This window comes from Aphelocoma coerulescens, chromosome 30 (assembly GCF_041296385.1).
Source record: "Aphelocoma coerulescens isolate FSJ_1873_10779 chromosome 30, UR_Acoe_1.0, whole genome shotgun sequence".
In the NCBI taxonomy this organism is placed as follows: Eukaryota; Metazoa; Chordata; class Aves; order Passeriformes; family Corvidae; genus Aphelocoma; species Aphelocoma coerulescens.
Window position 1 is genome coordinate 661,032 of NC_091043.1, and position 15,381 is coordinate 676,412.

Here is a 15,381-nt window from a genome sequence, read left to right on the forward strand (position 1 = left end):
ATCCCAGTTTGTTTTCTCTGCAGAAATTCCCGTTTTTCCAGCCCCCAAATCCCCTTTTTTTTCTTTTTTTTGACCAGGAATTTCCCCTTTTCCACCAGAATTCCCGGTTTTTTTCCCAGCTGGAAACTTCGGGATGAGCCCAAAATGCCGGGGCAGGGACGGGGGCGGTGACCAGAACCTGGGGCTTTATTGAACTGGGATCCAACTGGAACAAACTGGGATCCCAACTGGAACAAACTGGGAGCGGCTCAGTTGGTGGAGGGTCTGCGGGGGAAAGGAGAGGGGGGTCAGGAAAGGGGACAGGGACACCCCAGAGGTGACAGTGGCACCCCAGAGGTGACAGTGGCACCCCAAAGGTGACAGTGACACCCCAGAGGTGACAGTGGCACCCCAGAGGTGACAGTGGCACCCCAAAGGTGACAGTGACACCCCAGAGGTGACAGTGGCACCCCAAACTGGGCCAGGGACACCCCAGAGGTGACAAAGTCACCCCAAAGGTGACAGTGACACCCCAAAAGAGGGCCAGGGACCCCCTGGGTCCACCCCAGAGGTGACAGTGGCACCCCAAAAGGTGACAAAGTCACCCCGAACAGGGCCAGGGACACCCCAAAAGGTGACAAAGCCACCCCAGAGGTGACAGGGACACCCCAGAGGCAACAAAGTCACCCCAGAAGGTGACAAGGACACCCCGAACAGGTCCAGGGACACCCCAGAGGTGACAAAGCCACTCCAAAAGGTGACAAGGACACCCCCAAACTGGGCCAGGGACACCCCAGAGGTGACAAAGCCACCCCAAAAGGTGACAAGGACACCCCAAAGGTGACAAAGCCACCCCAAAAGAGGGGCAGGGAGCCCCTGGGTCCACCCCAGAGGCGACAGTCACCCTGAACAGGGCCATGAACACCCCAAAAGGTGACAGTGGCACCCCAGAGGTGACAATGACACCCCAAACTGGGCCAGGGACACCCCAGAGGTGACAGTGACACCCCAAAAGGTGACAGTGGACCCCCCCCAAGGTGGCAGCGGCCCCTCAGAGGTGACGATGACTCCCCCAAGTGACAGTGGCCCCCCCAAAACAGGATCAGGGACCCCCTGGGTCCACCCCAAAAGGGGACAGTGGCACCCTGAACAGGGCCAGGGACACCCCAGAGGTGACAAAGTCACCCCAAAGGTGACAGGGACACCCCAAAAGAGGACCAGGGATCCCCTGGGTCCACCCCAGAGGTGACAGTGGCACCCCAAAAGGTGACAAAGCCACCCCAGAGGTGACAGTGACACCCCAGAGGCAACAAAGTCACCCCAGAAGGTGACAAGGACACCCCGAAACTGGGCCAGGGACACCCCAGAGGTGACAAAGCCACCCCAAAAGGTGACAAGGACACCCCCAAACTGGGCCAGGGACACCCCAGAGGTGACAAAGTCACCCCAAAGGTGACAGGGACACCCCAAAAGAGGGCCAGGGACCCCCTGGGTCCACCCCAGAGGTGACAGTGGCACCCCAAAAGGTGACAAAGCCACCCCAGAGGTGACAGTGACACCCCAGAGGCAACAAAGTCACCCCAGAAGGTGACAAGGACACCCCGAAACTGGGCCAGGGACACCCCAGAGGTGACAAAGCCACCCCAAAAGGTGACAAGGACACCCCGAAACTGGGCCAGGGACACCCCAGAGGTGACAAAGCCACCCCAAAAGGTGACAAGGACACCCCCAAACTGGGCCAGGGACACCCCAGAGGTGACAGTGACACCCCAAAAGGTGACAGGGACACCTCGAACAGGGCCAGAGACACCCCAGAGGTGACAAAGTCACCCCAAAGGTGACAGGGACACCCCAAAAGAGGGCCAGGGACCCCCTGGGTCCACCCCAGAGGTGACAATAACACCCCAAAAGGTGACAATGACCCCCCCCCCAAGGTGCCAGTGGCCCCCCAGATGTGCCAGTAGCCCCCCAGAGGTGCCAGTAGCCCCCCAGATGTGCCAGTGGCCCGTACTTGGCCCGCTCCACGCTGAGGATGAGGTGGTCATAGCCGAAGCCGGACACTCCCGCGATGGCCCCAGAGGTGCCAGTGGCCCCCAATGACCCCCCCAAGGTGCCAGTGACCCCCCAGATGTGCCAGTGACCCCCCAGATGTGCCAGTGGCCCCCAATGACCCCCCCAAAGTGACAATGACCCCCCAGAGGTGCCAGTGGCCCCCCAGAGGTGCCAGTGGCCCGTACTTGGCCCACTCCACGTTGAGGATGAGGTGGTCGTAGCCGAAGCCGGACACTCCCGCGATGGCCCTGGCCGCGTCCTCGCGCCGGTGGAAGCTGATGAAGGCGAAACCCTGAGGGGACAAAACGGGGCTAAAAAGCTGGGAAACGGGGAAAAAAGGAGGGACAGCGGCAGCGCCGAGGTGGCCAAGGGCACCTTGGACTGGCCGGTGGTCTTGTCCTTGGCCAGGTAGATGCGGGAGATGGAGCCGAAGGGCCGGAAGAGCTCCTGCAGGTCGGTCTCGCGCGTGTCCTCCGACAGGTTGGTGACGCGGATGGTGGCGTTGTCATCGGCTGCCGACGGGCGGGGACGGTCAGCACCCAGCGGGGACACCCAGGGGACACCCAGGGGATGGTCAGCACCCAGCGGGGACACCCAGGGGACACCCAGGGGACGGTCAGCACCCAGCGGGAACACCCAGGGGACACCCAGGGGATGGTCAGCACCCAGCGGGGACACCCAGGGGACACCCAGGGGACACCCAGGGGATGGTCAGCACCCAGCGGGGACACCCAGGGGACACCCAAAGGAGGCCCGGGGACAGCCAGGACGGTCAGCACCCAGCGGGGACACCCAGAGAAACCCAAAAGGAGCCCTGGGGACACCAAAAGGAGCCCGAGGGGAGCCCAAGAGTAGCCCAGGTGTCCCCAAGAGGAGCCCAGAGATGTCCCCAAACCCCCCCAGGTGTCCCCAAACCCCTCCAGCTGTGTCCCAGCTGTCCCCAGGTGTGTCCCAGGTGTGCCCAGGTGTCTCCAACCCCCCCCAGGTGTGCCCAACCCCCCCAGGTGTCCCCAACCCCCCCCAAGTGTGCCCAGGTGTGTCCCAGGTGTGCCCAACCCCCCCCAGGTGTGCCCAGGTGTGCCCAACCCCCCCCAGGTGTGTCCCAGGTGTGCCCAACCCCCCCCCAGGTGTCCCCAACCCCCCCCAGGTGTGCCCAACCCCCCCCCAGGTGTGTCCCAGGTGTCCCCAACCCCCCCCAGGTGTGCCCAACCCCCCCCAGGTGTGCCCAGGTGTGCCCAACCCCCCCCAGGTGTGTCCCAGGTGTGCCCAACCCCCCCCCAGGTGTCCCCAACCCCCCCCAAGTGTGCCCAGGTGTGTCCCAGGTGTGCCCAACCCCCCCCCAGGTGTGTCCCAGGTGTGCCCAACCCCCCCCAGGTGTGCCCAGGTGTGCCCAACCCCCCCCCAGGTGTGTCCCAGGTGTGCCCAACCCCCCCCAGGTGTGCCCAGGTGTGCCCAACCCCCCCCCAGGTGTGCCCAAGTGTGCCCAACCCCCCCCAGGTGTGCCCAGGTGTGCCCAACCCCCCCCCAGGTGTGCCCAGGTGTGCCCAGGCGTGCCCTCACCGCGGCGGTTGGGCTGCATGGACTCCCCGCGCCGGCTGGCCCCGTCCCTCAGGCTGGGCGGGACGTACTTGCCCGTCTTGCTCACCTGGGCGGCCACCGGCTCCGGCTCTGCGGGGACGGGGGGGGCAGAGTGTCAGGAACGGGGGGATTCCCCCAAAAAAAGCGGGATTGGGGGCTCCTACCCCCAGGAATCTTCTCCTTTTCCCCCATGGACAGCCCCAGCTGCTTGGCAACTCCACCACAGCCACCCCGGGGCCACCACAGCGACCCCGGGGCCACCACAGCGACCCCGGGACCACCACAGCCACCCCGGGGCCACCACAGCCACCCTGGGGCCACCACAGCCACCCCGGGGCCACCACAGCCACCCCAGGGCAGCCACAGCGACCCCGGGACCACCACAGCGACCCTGGGGCCACCACAGCCACCCCGGGGCCACCACAGCGACCCCAGGGCCACCACAGCGACCCCGGGACCACCACAGCGACCCCGGGACCACCACAGCCACCCCGGGGCCACCACAGCAACCCCAGGGCAGCCACAGCCACCCCGGGGCCGCCACAGCGACCCCGGGGCCACCACAGCCACCCCGGGGCCCCACAGCGACCCCAGGGCCACCACAGCCACCCCGGGGCCACCACAGCCACCCCAGGGCCACCACAGCCACCCCGGGGCCACCACAGCGACCCCGGGGCCACCACAGCCACCCCGGGGCCCCACAGCGACCCCAGGGCCACCACAGCCACCCTGGGGCCACCACAGCCACCCCGGGGCCACCACAGCCACCCCAGGGCCACCACAGCGACCCTGGGGCCACCACAGCCATCCTGGGGCCACCACAGCCACCCCAGGGCCACCACAGCAACCCTGGGGCCACCACAGCCACTCCGAACATCCCCAACCTCTGGGAGCCCACATGGAAATGGCGGAAAAGGTGGGAAAATGGGAAAAACTCCCCAAAAAAAGTGGGATTTGGGGCTCCTACCCCCAGGAATCTTCTCCTTTTCCCCCGTGGACAGCCCCAAGTGCTCGGCCACCTCCTTCAGCACGGGGCCACCACAGCCACCCTGGGGCCACCACAGCCACCCTGGGGCCACCACACCCCAATGACCCCAAACGTCCCCCAGTGCCGAGCCACGGCACTGCACGGAAATGGGGAAAAAGGTGGGAAAAACGGGAAAAACTCCCCAAAAAAAGCGGGATTGGGGGCTCCTACCCCCGGGAATCTTCTCCTTCTCGCCCGTGGACAGCCCCAGCTGCTCGGCCAGCTCCTTCTGCATGGGGCCCAGCGTGTCCTTGTAGGGGCAGCGCGTGGTCCAGTGGTCGCCCTTGCAGATGCGGCAGGACACGATCTTCTGGCCCTTGAGCTTGTTCATGGGGTCCTCCTCCTCCTGGCAGTTGAGGTCCTGCAGGGACACCTGGGTCACACCTGGGGGCACCTGGGGGGCACCTAGGGACACCTGGGCATACCTGGGGATAGCTGGGGGGCACCTAGGGACACCTGGGTCACACCTGGGGACACCTGGGGACACCTGGGGATAGCTGGGGGGCACCTGGGCACACCTGGGGGCAGCTCGGCACACCTGGGGGGCACCTGGACACACCTGGGGGCACCTGGGGACAGCTGAGGCCACCTGGGGATACCTGGAGATACCTGGGGGACACCTGGGTGCACCTGGGACACGGTCACACACACCTGGGACACCCTCACACACACCTGGGACACACCTGGGGACACCTGGGCACACCTGGGGATACCTGGGGGCACCTGGGACACCCTCACACACACCTGGGTCACACCTGGGGGGCACCTGGACACACCTGGGGATACCTGGGGGCACCTGGGTCGCACCTGGGGGCACTTGGGGACAGCTGGGGGCATGTGGGGATAGCTGGGGGAAGCTGGGTCACACCTGGGGGCACCTGGGGATACTTGGGGGCAGCTGGGGGCACCTGGGTCACACCTGGGGGGCACCTGGGGACACCTGGGGATACCTGGGTGCACCTGGATCACACCTGGGGGGCACCTGGGCACACCTGGGACACCCTCACACACACCTGGGCACACCTGGGTCATACCTGGGGGGCACCTGGGTCACACCTGGGCACACCTGGGTCATACCTGGGGGCATCTGGGGATACCTGGAGATACCTGGGTGCATCTGGATCATACCTGGGCACACCTGGGGGACACCGGGGCACACTTGGGGGTATCTGGGGACACCTGGGGACACACCTGGGTGGCACCTGGGCACACCTAGGTACACCCTCACACACACCTGGGCACACCTGGGGACACCTCGGCGCAGCTGGGGATACCTGGGCCACCCTCACACACAGCTGGGGGACACCTGGGGATACCTGGGCACACCTGGGCCACCCTCACACACACCTGGGCACACCTGGGGGGCACACCTGTGCCCAGCCCCGTGCCCAGCCCCGTGCCCGCACCTCCTTGCTGGTGATGAAGGTCATGAAGACGTCGTCGCTCACGGTCGTCGTGGCCACGTTGGGCCCGGGGGCGTCGAACTCCGAATTCCCAAACTTCTTCCAGTTCTGGGGGGGGGGGGGGAAATGGGGGAAAAGAGCCTGAAAATCCCCGGAATTGGGGCTGGGGGGGGAATTCCCGTTCCCTCCTCCCAGGCCTGAGAGAATCCCTCACCCTCCTCCGCAGGGAATGCCCTGCTCCCAAGGAAAACACTCCCCATTCCCACGGGGATCAATCAATCAATCGCCATCCCAGGGGGATCAATCAATCCCCATTCCCACAGGGATCAATCAATCCCTTTTCCCATTCCTATGGGGATCAATCAATCCCCATCCCACAGGGATTAATCAATCGCCATCCCAGGGGGATCAATCAATCCCTTCTCCCACAGGGATCAATCAATCCCCATCCCACTGGGATCAATCAATCCCCATCCCACAGGGATCAATCAATCCCTTTTCCCATTCCCATGGGGATCAATCAATCCCTTTTCCCACAGGGATCAATCAATCCCCATCCCACGGGGATCAATCAATCCCTTTTCCCACAGGGATCAATCAATCCCCATCCCACGGGGATCAATCAATCCCTTTTCCCACAGGAATCAATCAATCCCTTTTCCCATGGTGATCAATCACTCCCTTCTCCCATCCCCATAGGAATCATTCAATCAATCAATCAATCAATCAATCCCTTTTCCCACGGCGATCAATAAATCCCTTTTCCTATCCCCATAGGAACCAACCAATCAATCAATCAATCAATCAATCCCTTTTCCCATGAGAATCAATCTATCCCTTTTCCCATTCCCATAGGAATCAACCAATCAACCAATCCCTTTTCCCACGGTGATCAATCACTCCCTTTTCCCATCCCCATAGCAACCAATCAATCAATCAATCACTCAACCAATCCCTTTTCCCACGGCGATCAATCACTCCCTGCTCCCGCCCCTGACCTTGCGCCGGGCCACGGCCTTCGAGGCTTTCCGGGTCTCGATGCGGAAAGTCCGGATGATCTGGGGGCGGGAGAGCGGGGTTGGGGCGGGGCCGACCCCAAAACCCCGAATCCGGGGTTCCTGACCCCAAAAACCCCAAATTCGGGGTTCCTGACCCCAAAAATCCCAAATCCGGGGTTCCTGAGCCCAGAAATCCCAAATCCGGGGTTCCTGAGCCCCCAAAAACCCCAAATTCGGGGTTCCTGACCCCAAAACTCCGAATCCGGGGTTCCTGAGCCCCCAAAAACCCCGAATCCGGGGTTCCTGAGCCCAAAAACCCCAAATTCGGGGTTCCTGACCCCAAAAATCCCAAATCCGGGGTTCCTGAGCCCCCAAAAACCCCAAATTCGGGGTTCCTGAGCCCCAAAATCCCCAAATTCGGGGTTCCTGAGCCCCCAAAAACCCCAAATTCAGGGTTTCTGAGCCCCAGAAACCCCAAATTCGGGGTTCCTGAGCCCCCAGAAACCCCAGAAACCCCAAATTCGGGGTTCCTGAACCCCCAAAAACCCCAAATTCGGGGTTCCTGAGCCCCAAAAACCCCAAATTTGGGGTTCCTGAGCCCAAAAACCCCAAATTCGGGGTTCCTGAACCCCCAAAACCCCCAAATTCGGGGTTCCTGAGCCCAAAAACCCCAAATTCGGGGTTCCTGAACCCCCAAAACCCCAAGTTCGGGGTTCCTGAGCCCCCAAAATCCCCAAATTCGGGGTTCCTGAACCCCCAAAATCCCCAAATTCGGGGTTCCTGAGCCCCCAGAAATCCCAAATTCGGGGTTCCTGAGCCCCCAAAACCCCAAATTCGGGGTTCCTGCAGCACCTGAGCCCCCAAAAACCCAAAATTTGGGGTTTCTGCAGCACCTGAGCCCCCAAAATCCCCAAATTTGGGGTTCCTGAGCCCCCAAAATCCTGAAATTCTGGGTTCCTGCAGCACCTGAGCCCCCAAACCCCCCAAATTTGGGGTTCCTGCAGCACCTGAGCCCCCCAAAAGCCCCGAATTCGGGGTGCAAAGGAGCCATATTTGGGAATTCTTACAGCACCTGATCCCAAAAACCCCGAATTTGGGGGCTCCTGGAGCACCAGAGCCCCCAAAAAGCCAAATTTGGGGTTCAGAGGTGCCAAATTTGGGACTCAGGTGCCAAATTTGGGGGCTCCTGAAGCACCTGAACCCCAAAAAAGCCAAATTTGGGGCTCAGAGATGCCAAATTTGGGGCTCAGGTACCAAATTCAAGTTCCCTCGAGCACCTGAGCCCCACAAAACCCAAATTTGGGGTTCAGAGGTGCCAAATGTGGGGCTCAGGCGCCAAATTCGAGTTCCCTGAAACACCTGAGCCCCAAAAATCCAAATCTGGGGCTCAGAGATGCCAAATTTGGGGCTCAGGTGCCAAATTTGAGTTCCCCGGAGCACCTGAGCCCCGAAGATGCCGAACTGGAAGCCGGGGGTGCCACCTGTGCCCGCCGTGCCCCTCACCTTGACCTTGCGCCCGTCCTCCTCCTCGCGGTACTCGGTGATGGTTTTGATGTTGCCATTGACGACCTCCTTGGGGGACGGGAGGGGCCCTGGGACGGGCACAGGTGGGCACAGGTGGGCACAGGTGGGCACAGGTGTGCCCCAGGTGTGTCCAGGTGTGTTCCCAGCTCTCCCAGGTGTGCCCCAGGTGAGCCCAGGTGTGCCCAAGTGTGTCCCAGGTGTGCCCGACATGTGCCCAGGTGCCCCCAGGTGTGTTCCCAGCTCTCCCAGGTGCACCCAGGTATGCCCGATATGTGCCCAGGTGAGCCCAGGTGTGCCCCAGGTGTGTTCCCAGCTCTCCCAGGTGTGCCCCAGGTGTGCCCAAGTGAGCCCCAGGTGTGCCCCAGATGTGCCCAGGTGAGCCCCAGGTGTGCCCGACATGTGCCCAGGTGTGTTCCCAGCTCTCCCAGGTGTGCCCCAGGTGTGCCCAGGTGAGCCCCAGGTGTGCCCAGGTGTGCCCCACATGTGCCCAGGTGTGTTCCCAGCTCTCCCAGGTGTGCCCCAGGTGAGCCCAGGTGTGCCCCACATGTGCCCAGGTGAGCCCCAGGTGTGCCCCAGGTGTGTTCCCAGCTCTCCCAGGTGTGCCCCAGGTGTGCCCAGGTGAGCCCCAGGTGTGCCCAGGTGTGCCCCACATGTGCTCAGGTGTGTTCCCAGCTCTCCCAGGTGTGTCCAGCTGTGTCCCCAAAGCCCCCCAGGTGTCCCCAGAGCCTCCCAGGTGTCCCCAGGTGTGTCCCTCCCCCCCAGCTGTGCCCCTCCCCCCCGGCTGTGCCCCTCCCCCCCGGCTGTGCCCCTCCCCCCAGGTGCCCCCCCAGCCTCACCTCCCTTGAGCAGCTCGGCCTCGGCGCCGGAGGGGCCGCCCAGGACCCCGGGCAGGGGCAGGTCCTTGAGCAGCTCGCTGGTGATCACCTTGTCTGGGCACGGGGGGCATCACCTGGGCTCAGGTACCCCTCACCTGGGCACCAGTGCCCCTCACCTGGGCTCAGGTGCCACCCAACCACCCCCTCACCTGGGCTCAGGTACCCCTCACCTTGGCACAGGTGAGTCTCACCTGGCGGAGCCATCCCACCCTTCCCCAGCCCCTGGAATGGTTCCTTGTCCCGAAGAACTCGGGTGCCACCTCGGGCAGGTGCCACAGGTGCCACCTCGGGCAGGTGCCACAGGTGCCACAGGTGCCACTCACCATCCTCTCCTCCCTCCTCCTCCACCTGGTCGGCCCAGCTGGGCTTGGAACTGCCGGGACAAAACAGCCTCAGGTGCCCCTGTGCCACCCTCAGGTGCTCCTGTGCCACCCTCCTGTCCCTGTGCCCCCCTCAGGTGTCCCTGTGCCCCCCTCAGGTGTCCCTGTGCCCCCCTCCTGTCCCTGTGCCCCCTCCTGTCCCTGTGCCCCCCTCCTGTCCCTGTGCCCCCCTCCTGCCCCTGTGCCCCCTCCTGTCCCTGTGCCACCCTCCTGTCCCTGTGCCCCCCTCAGGTGCCCCTGTGCCCCCCTCAGGTGTCCCTGTGCCCCCCTCCTGTCCCTGTGCCCCCCTCAGGTGTCCCTGTGCCCCCCTCAGGTGTCCCTGTGCCCCCCAGGGTCCCTGTGCCCCCCTCAGGTGCCCCTGTGCCACCCTCCTGTCCCTGTGCCCCCCTCAGGTGTCCCTGTGCCCCCCTCCTGTCCCTGTGCCCCCCTCAGGTGCCCCTGTGCCCCCCTCAGGTGCCCCTGTGCCCCCCTCCTGTCCCTGTGCCCCCCTCCTGTCCCTGTGCCCCCCTCAGGTGCCCCTGTGCCCCCCTCCTGTCCCTGTGCCCCCCTCAGGTGCCCCTGTGCCCCCCTCCTGTCCCTGTGCCCCCCTCAGGGTCCCTCCTGTCCCTGTGCCCCCCCCCCACCCCCGCCACCCCGTCCCCTCACGGCCACAATCCCGCCCGAGGCCCCGCCGGGGCCGAGGGACCCCAAACCGGGAGCTCCGGGACCCCAAACCGGGACCCCCGACCGGGCCCCGCCGGGCCGCAGCGCCGCTCCCGGATCCCAGCCCAGCCCCCGCTCCCGCTCCCTGTTCCCGGTCCCGGTTCCCTGTTCCCGGTTCCCCCCTCACAGCCACAGCCCCGATGCCCCCCCCCCCTCCTCCAAACCCCCGCCGCTCCCGGATCCGCTCCCGATCCTCCCCCAAACCCATCCTGGACGCCAATCCCGGTTCCCCGCCCCACTCCCGACGCCAATCCCCGCTCCCGGTGCCGCTCCCGGCGCCGTTGCCGCTGTTCCCCCCCCTCACTCGTAGTCCCCGGTCGGCATCGCCTCCGCCGCCCTCACGCCGCACACCGGAAAGGCCGGCCGCCACTTCCGGCGCGCACGCGTCACTTCCGGCGGGGAGAGGGCGGGAAAGCGCCCCGCGCGCGGCGTGGCGGGAAGCGGTTGCTAAGCAACGGCGCCGTGAGGCCTGCGGCCTACTCGTAGCGCGGCGGGAGCGAAGTGTTTATAATTTATAGGCGCGATTTATTTGAAGAAATATTACAACATATAAAAACTACATAAAGTATCGAGTTCCACCTTGTACAAAGCGGCCGCGGGGGGGTCGGTACAATGCGATAAAAACAAGGGAACGGGCCCCGGGGGGGGCTGGGGGGAGGTTGGAGCAGCACAGAGAGCGCGGAGGGAGGGGGAATTTAAAAAAATAAAAATTAAAAAATAAACAAAAGCCAAACAGGAAAAATAAATTTAAAATAAAAAAGAAGATGGAAACAAAAAAAAAATCAGGGGAAAAAAAAAAAAAGAGGAAAAAGGAGGGAGAAAAATTTAAAAAGCCCAAGGGGAAAATAAGGGGAACGCAGTTAAAAAAAAGGGGGAAAAGGCAGAAAAAAAAACAGGAAAAAGGGAAAAAAAGGGGGAAGAAAAAGAGAAGAGAGAAAATAGAGGAAAAATGAGGGCAAGGCAAAGAAAAACTGGGGAAAAAAAAAAAAGTGGGGGAAAAAAAAAAAGCCAAAGCAAAGCGAACCAAAAGGCCAAAAACCATCCCCAAATGAACCAAGGCACCTCCCCGGCCCCCCGGGCGGCTCCGGCCTCCCCGGCCTCAGCCGTCCGCCTCCATCGGCTCCTGCGGCGCCACGCGGGGCCCTGCGGGACAACGGGGCTGCGGTGACGCCGCGGGGACACCACGGGGGCACCACGGGGGCACCACGGGGGCACCACGGGCACCACGGGGGCACCACGGGGGCACCACGGGCACCCCGCGGCGCCGGCGGGGCGGTCACTCACTCACCGGCCGTGTCCTGGCGCAGCTTGGCCACGGCGCAGGCCTTGATCTCCAGCCCGATGGCCTTGGCCAGGGGCGGTGGCACCGCGTTCCCCACCTGCGGATAACGGGCACGGGGCAAGGTGGGACAGAGGGACAAGGGGGGACAGAGGGACGAGGTGGGACAGAGGGACAAGGGGGGGACTGAGGGACAATGGGGGACAGAGGGACAAGGTGGGACAGAGGGACAATGGGGGACAGAGGGACAACGGGGGGACAGAGGGACAATGGGGGACAGAGGGACAACGGGCATGGGGCAAGGTGGGACAGAGGGACAAGGGGGGACAGAGGGACAAGGGGGGACAGAGGGACAACGGGCACCGGGACAACGGGCATGGGGCAAGGTGGGACAGAGGGACAAGGGGGGACAGAGGGACAACGGGCATGGGGCAAGGTGGGACAGAGGGACGAGGTGGGACAGAGGGACAAGGGGGGACAGAGGGACAACGGGCACCGGGACAACGGGCACGGGGCAAGGTGGGACAGAGGGACAAGGGGGGACAGAGGGACAACGGGGGACTGAGGGACAACGGGGGACTGAGGGACAAAAGGGGACAGAGGGACGAGGTGGGACAGAGGGACAAGGGGGGACTGAGGGACAAGGTAGGACAGAGGGACAATGAGCACGGGACAATGGGCATGGGGCAAGGTGGGACAGAGGGACAACGGGCACAGGGACAAAGGGACAATGTGGGACAAAAAGGGACAACAGGCACTGGGACAAGGGGACAATGGGCACCGGGACAAGGGGACAACGGGCACTGGGACAATGGGCACCGGGACAATGGGCACCGGGACAATGGGCACTGGGACAATGGGATAATGAGGACAACGGACACGGGACAAGGGACATGGGACAACAGGACACTGGGGAAGCAGGACATGGGGACAAGGCCAATGGGAAATGGGGCACTGGCCGTGGGACAGCGGCCAATGGGAACAGCGGGGGAAATGGGACAACGGGGACAACAGGACAAAGGGACACCGGGACACGGGACAATGGGATGAGGACAATGGGACAACAGACAGCAGGACAGAGGGACAATGGGCACAGGGACAATGGGACAACAGCTCCATGGCACCGTGCCAGGGCCACCGACCTGTCTGTGCTTGTCCAGGATGTTCCCGAAGAGCCGGTAGGTGTCGGGGAAGCCTTGGGAGCGGGCGCATTCCCGCACGCTGACCACCCTGTGCTGCTCCGGGTGCAGCACCCGGCCCTGCAACGGCCACGGGACCCACCACGGTTGGGACATGGTGGGCATTGGGCACCACCAAACCCAACCATTGGGACATGGTGGGCATTGGAGACCACCAAAGCCATCCATTGGGACATGGTGGGCATTGGAAACCACCAAAGCCATCCATTGGGACATGGTGGGCATCGGGCACCACCAAACCCAACCATTGGGACATGGTGGGCATCGGAGACCATCAAAGCCAACCATTGGGACATGGTGGGCATCGGAGACCATCAAAGCCAACCATTGGGACATGGTGGGCATCGGAGACCATCAAAGCCAACCATTGGGACATGGTGGGCATCGGAGACCACAAACCCAACCATTGGGACATGGTGGGCATCGGAGACCACAAACCCAACCATTGGGACATGGTGGGCATCGGAGACCACAAACCCAACCATTGGGACATGGTGGGCATCGAGCACCACCAAACCAAACCATTGGGACATGGTGGGCATTGGAGACCACCAAAGCCAACCATTGGGACATGGTGGGCATCGGACACCACCAAACCCAACCATTGGGACGTGGTGGGCATTGGAGACCATCAAACCCAACCATTGGGACATGGTGGGCATCGGAGACCATCAAAGCCAACCATTGGGACATGGTGGGCATCGGAGACCACAAACCCAACCATTGGGACATGGTGGGCATCGAGCACCACCAAACCATTGGGACATGGTGGGCATTGGAGACCACCAAAGCCAACCATTGGGACATGGTGGGCATCGGACACCACCAAACCCAACCACTGGGACGTGGTGGGCATTGGAGACCATCAAACCCAACCATTGGGATGTGGTGGGCATTGGAGACCACCAAAGCCAACCATTGGGACGTGGTGGGCATCGGGCACCACCAAAGCCATCCATTGGGACATGGTGGGCATTGGGCACCACCAAAGCCATCCATTGGGACATGGTGGGCATTGGGCACCACCAAACCCAACCATTGGGACATGGTGGGCATTGGGCACCATCAAACCCAACCATTGGGACATGGTGGGCATTGGAGACCACCAAAGCCAACCATTGGGACATGGTGGGCATCGGGCACCACCAAACCCAACCATTGGGACATGGTGGGCATTGGAGACCACCAAAGCCAACCATTGGGACATGGTGGGCATTGGGCACCATCAAACCCAACCATTGGGATGTGGTGGGCATTGGAGACCACCAAAGCCAACCATTGGGACATTGTGGCCACAGGACACCACCAAACCCAACCATTGGGACGTGGTGGGCATCGGGCACCACCAAACCCAACCATTGGGACATGGTGGGCATTGGAGACCACCAAAGCCAACCATTGGGACATGGTGGGCATTGGGCACCACCAAACCCAACCATTGGGACATGGTGGCCACGGGACACCATCAAACCCACCCAAGGGCTACGACATGGTGGCCATCGGACACCTCCACCAAACCCCCGCCATGACCACGGCTCCTTGCCCCACCTGCTTGCCCATGGGCTCGGGGTTGGTGACGGTGGTGCTGAAGAAGCCGTCCCACTCCAGGCGCCCGTAGAGCCCGGCCCAGTGGTTGTGCCGGTTGCCGGTGTGCGGGAGGCACCACGGGATCAGGGTGTTGAACTGCCGGTCGGCCGGGTCGCACGGCTTCCCTGGGAACGCGCACAAAACAACCCCCGGAATTTCGGGAAAGGGCAACGCCCAACTCGCCCGGGGCCGCGGTTTTGGGGGGCCAGCACCCACCTTCGGCGCAGGAGCAGACGCCGCGCAGGGCGCCGGAGCTGCTGCGGCCGTTCTTGCGCTCGTGGTGGGTGTAGCGCAGCTTCCTCGTGGTGGTGCCGTCCGACAGCCGCACCTCGATGTTGGGCAGGTCCCGCCAGTCGGAGCCGGGCGCCAGCGGGATGTGCCGCATCCGCGCCGCCACCAGCGCGCTCATGTCCTGCCGCGGCCGGCCCGGCGTCACCGCGGGCCGGGCGGGGGGACCGCGAGGGACGACGGGGGGCGGTGGGCACCAGCGGGGGCATTGGAGACCGTCGGGGACCGGTTGGGGTTCAGGGGAAGGGTAGGGAGAGGTGGCTCCCAGGGGGTTCACCAGTTCTCAGGGGATCCAGCAGATCCCAGTGGTCCCACCAGGCTCCCAGTGGCTTCACCAGTTCCCAAAACCTCCACCAGCTCCCAAAACCTCCACCAGCTCCCAAAACCTCCACCAGCTCCCACCACCTCCACCACTCCCAAAACCTCCACCAGCTCCCACCACCTCCACCACTCTCAAAATCCCCACCACTCCCACCACCTCCACCAGTTCCCACCACCTCTGCCTGTTCC

At 63.4% G+C, this 15,381-nt stretch overlaps 2 protein-coding genes across 3 annotated transcripts in view; both read right to left on the reverse strand.

Annotated features, from left to right (window-relative positions):
- Positions 1–168: 168 nt before the first annotated feature.
- Positions 169–10,888, reverse strand: EIF3G (eukaryotic translation initiation factor 3 subunit G). The gene is made up of 11 exons (XM_068997957.1): positions 10,823–10,888; positions 9,760–9,809; positions 9,398–9,490; positions 8,541–8,629; positions 7,038–7,097; positions 6,043–6,147; positions 4,808–4,997; positions 3,592–3,699; positions 2,407–2,543; positions 2,217–2,323; positions 169–264 (listed from the first exon to the last, which is right to left on the reverse strand). Exons 1-11 carry the CDS (start codon positions 10,840–10,842, stop codon positions 249–251), a joined length of 975 nt encoding a protein of 324 aa, XP_068854058.1. The 5' UTR covers positions 10,843–10,888; the 3' UTR covers positions 169–248.
- A 153-nt stretch (positions 10,889–11,041) lies between these two features.
- The window catches only part of DNMT1 (DNA methyltransferase 1), a 28,631-nt gene continuing 24,291 nt past the window's right edge, over positions 11,042–15,381 (reverse strand). For both annotated transcript variants that reach the window (XM_068997833.1, XM_068997832.1), the window contains exons 30-34: positions 14,800–14,995; positions 14,545–14,708; positions 12,940–13,056; positions 11,807–11,897; positions 11,042–11,661 (exon numbers count right to left, since the gene is read on the reverse strand). In XM_068997833.1, the coding sequence (XP_068853934.1) occupies positions 11,618–11,661; positions 11,807–11,897; positions 12,940–13,056; positions 14,545–14,708; positions 14,800–14,995 (612 nt within the window). In that variant the 3' untranslated portion in view covers positions 11,042–11,617. The remainder of the gene's footprint in view (positions 11,662–11,806; positions 11,898–12,939; positions 13,057–14,544; positions 14,709–14,799; positions 14,996–15,381) is intronic.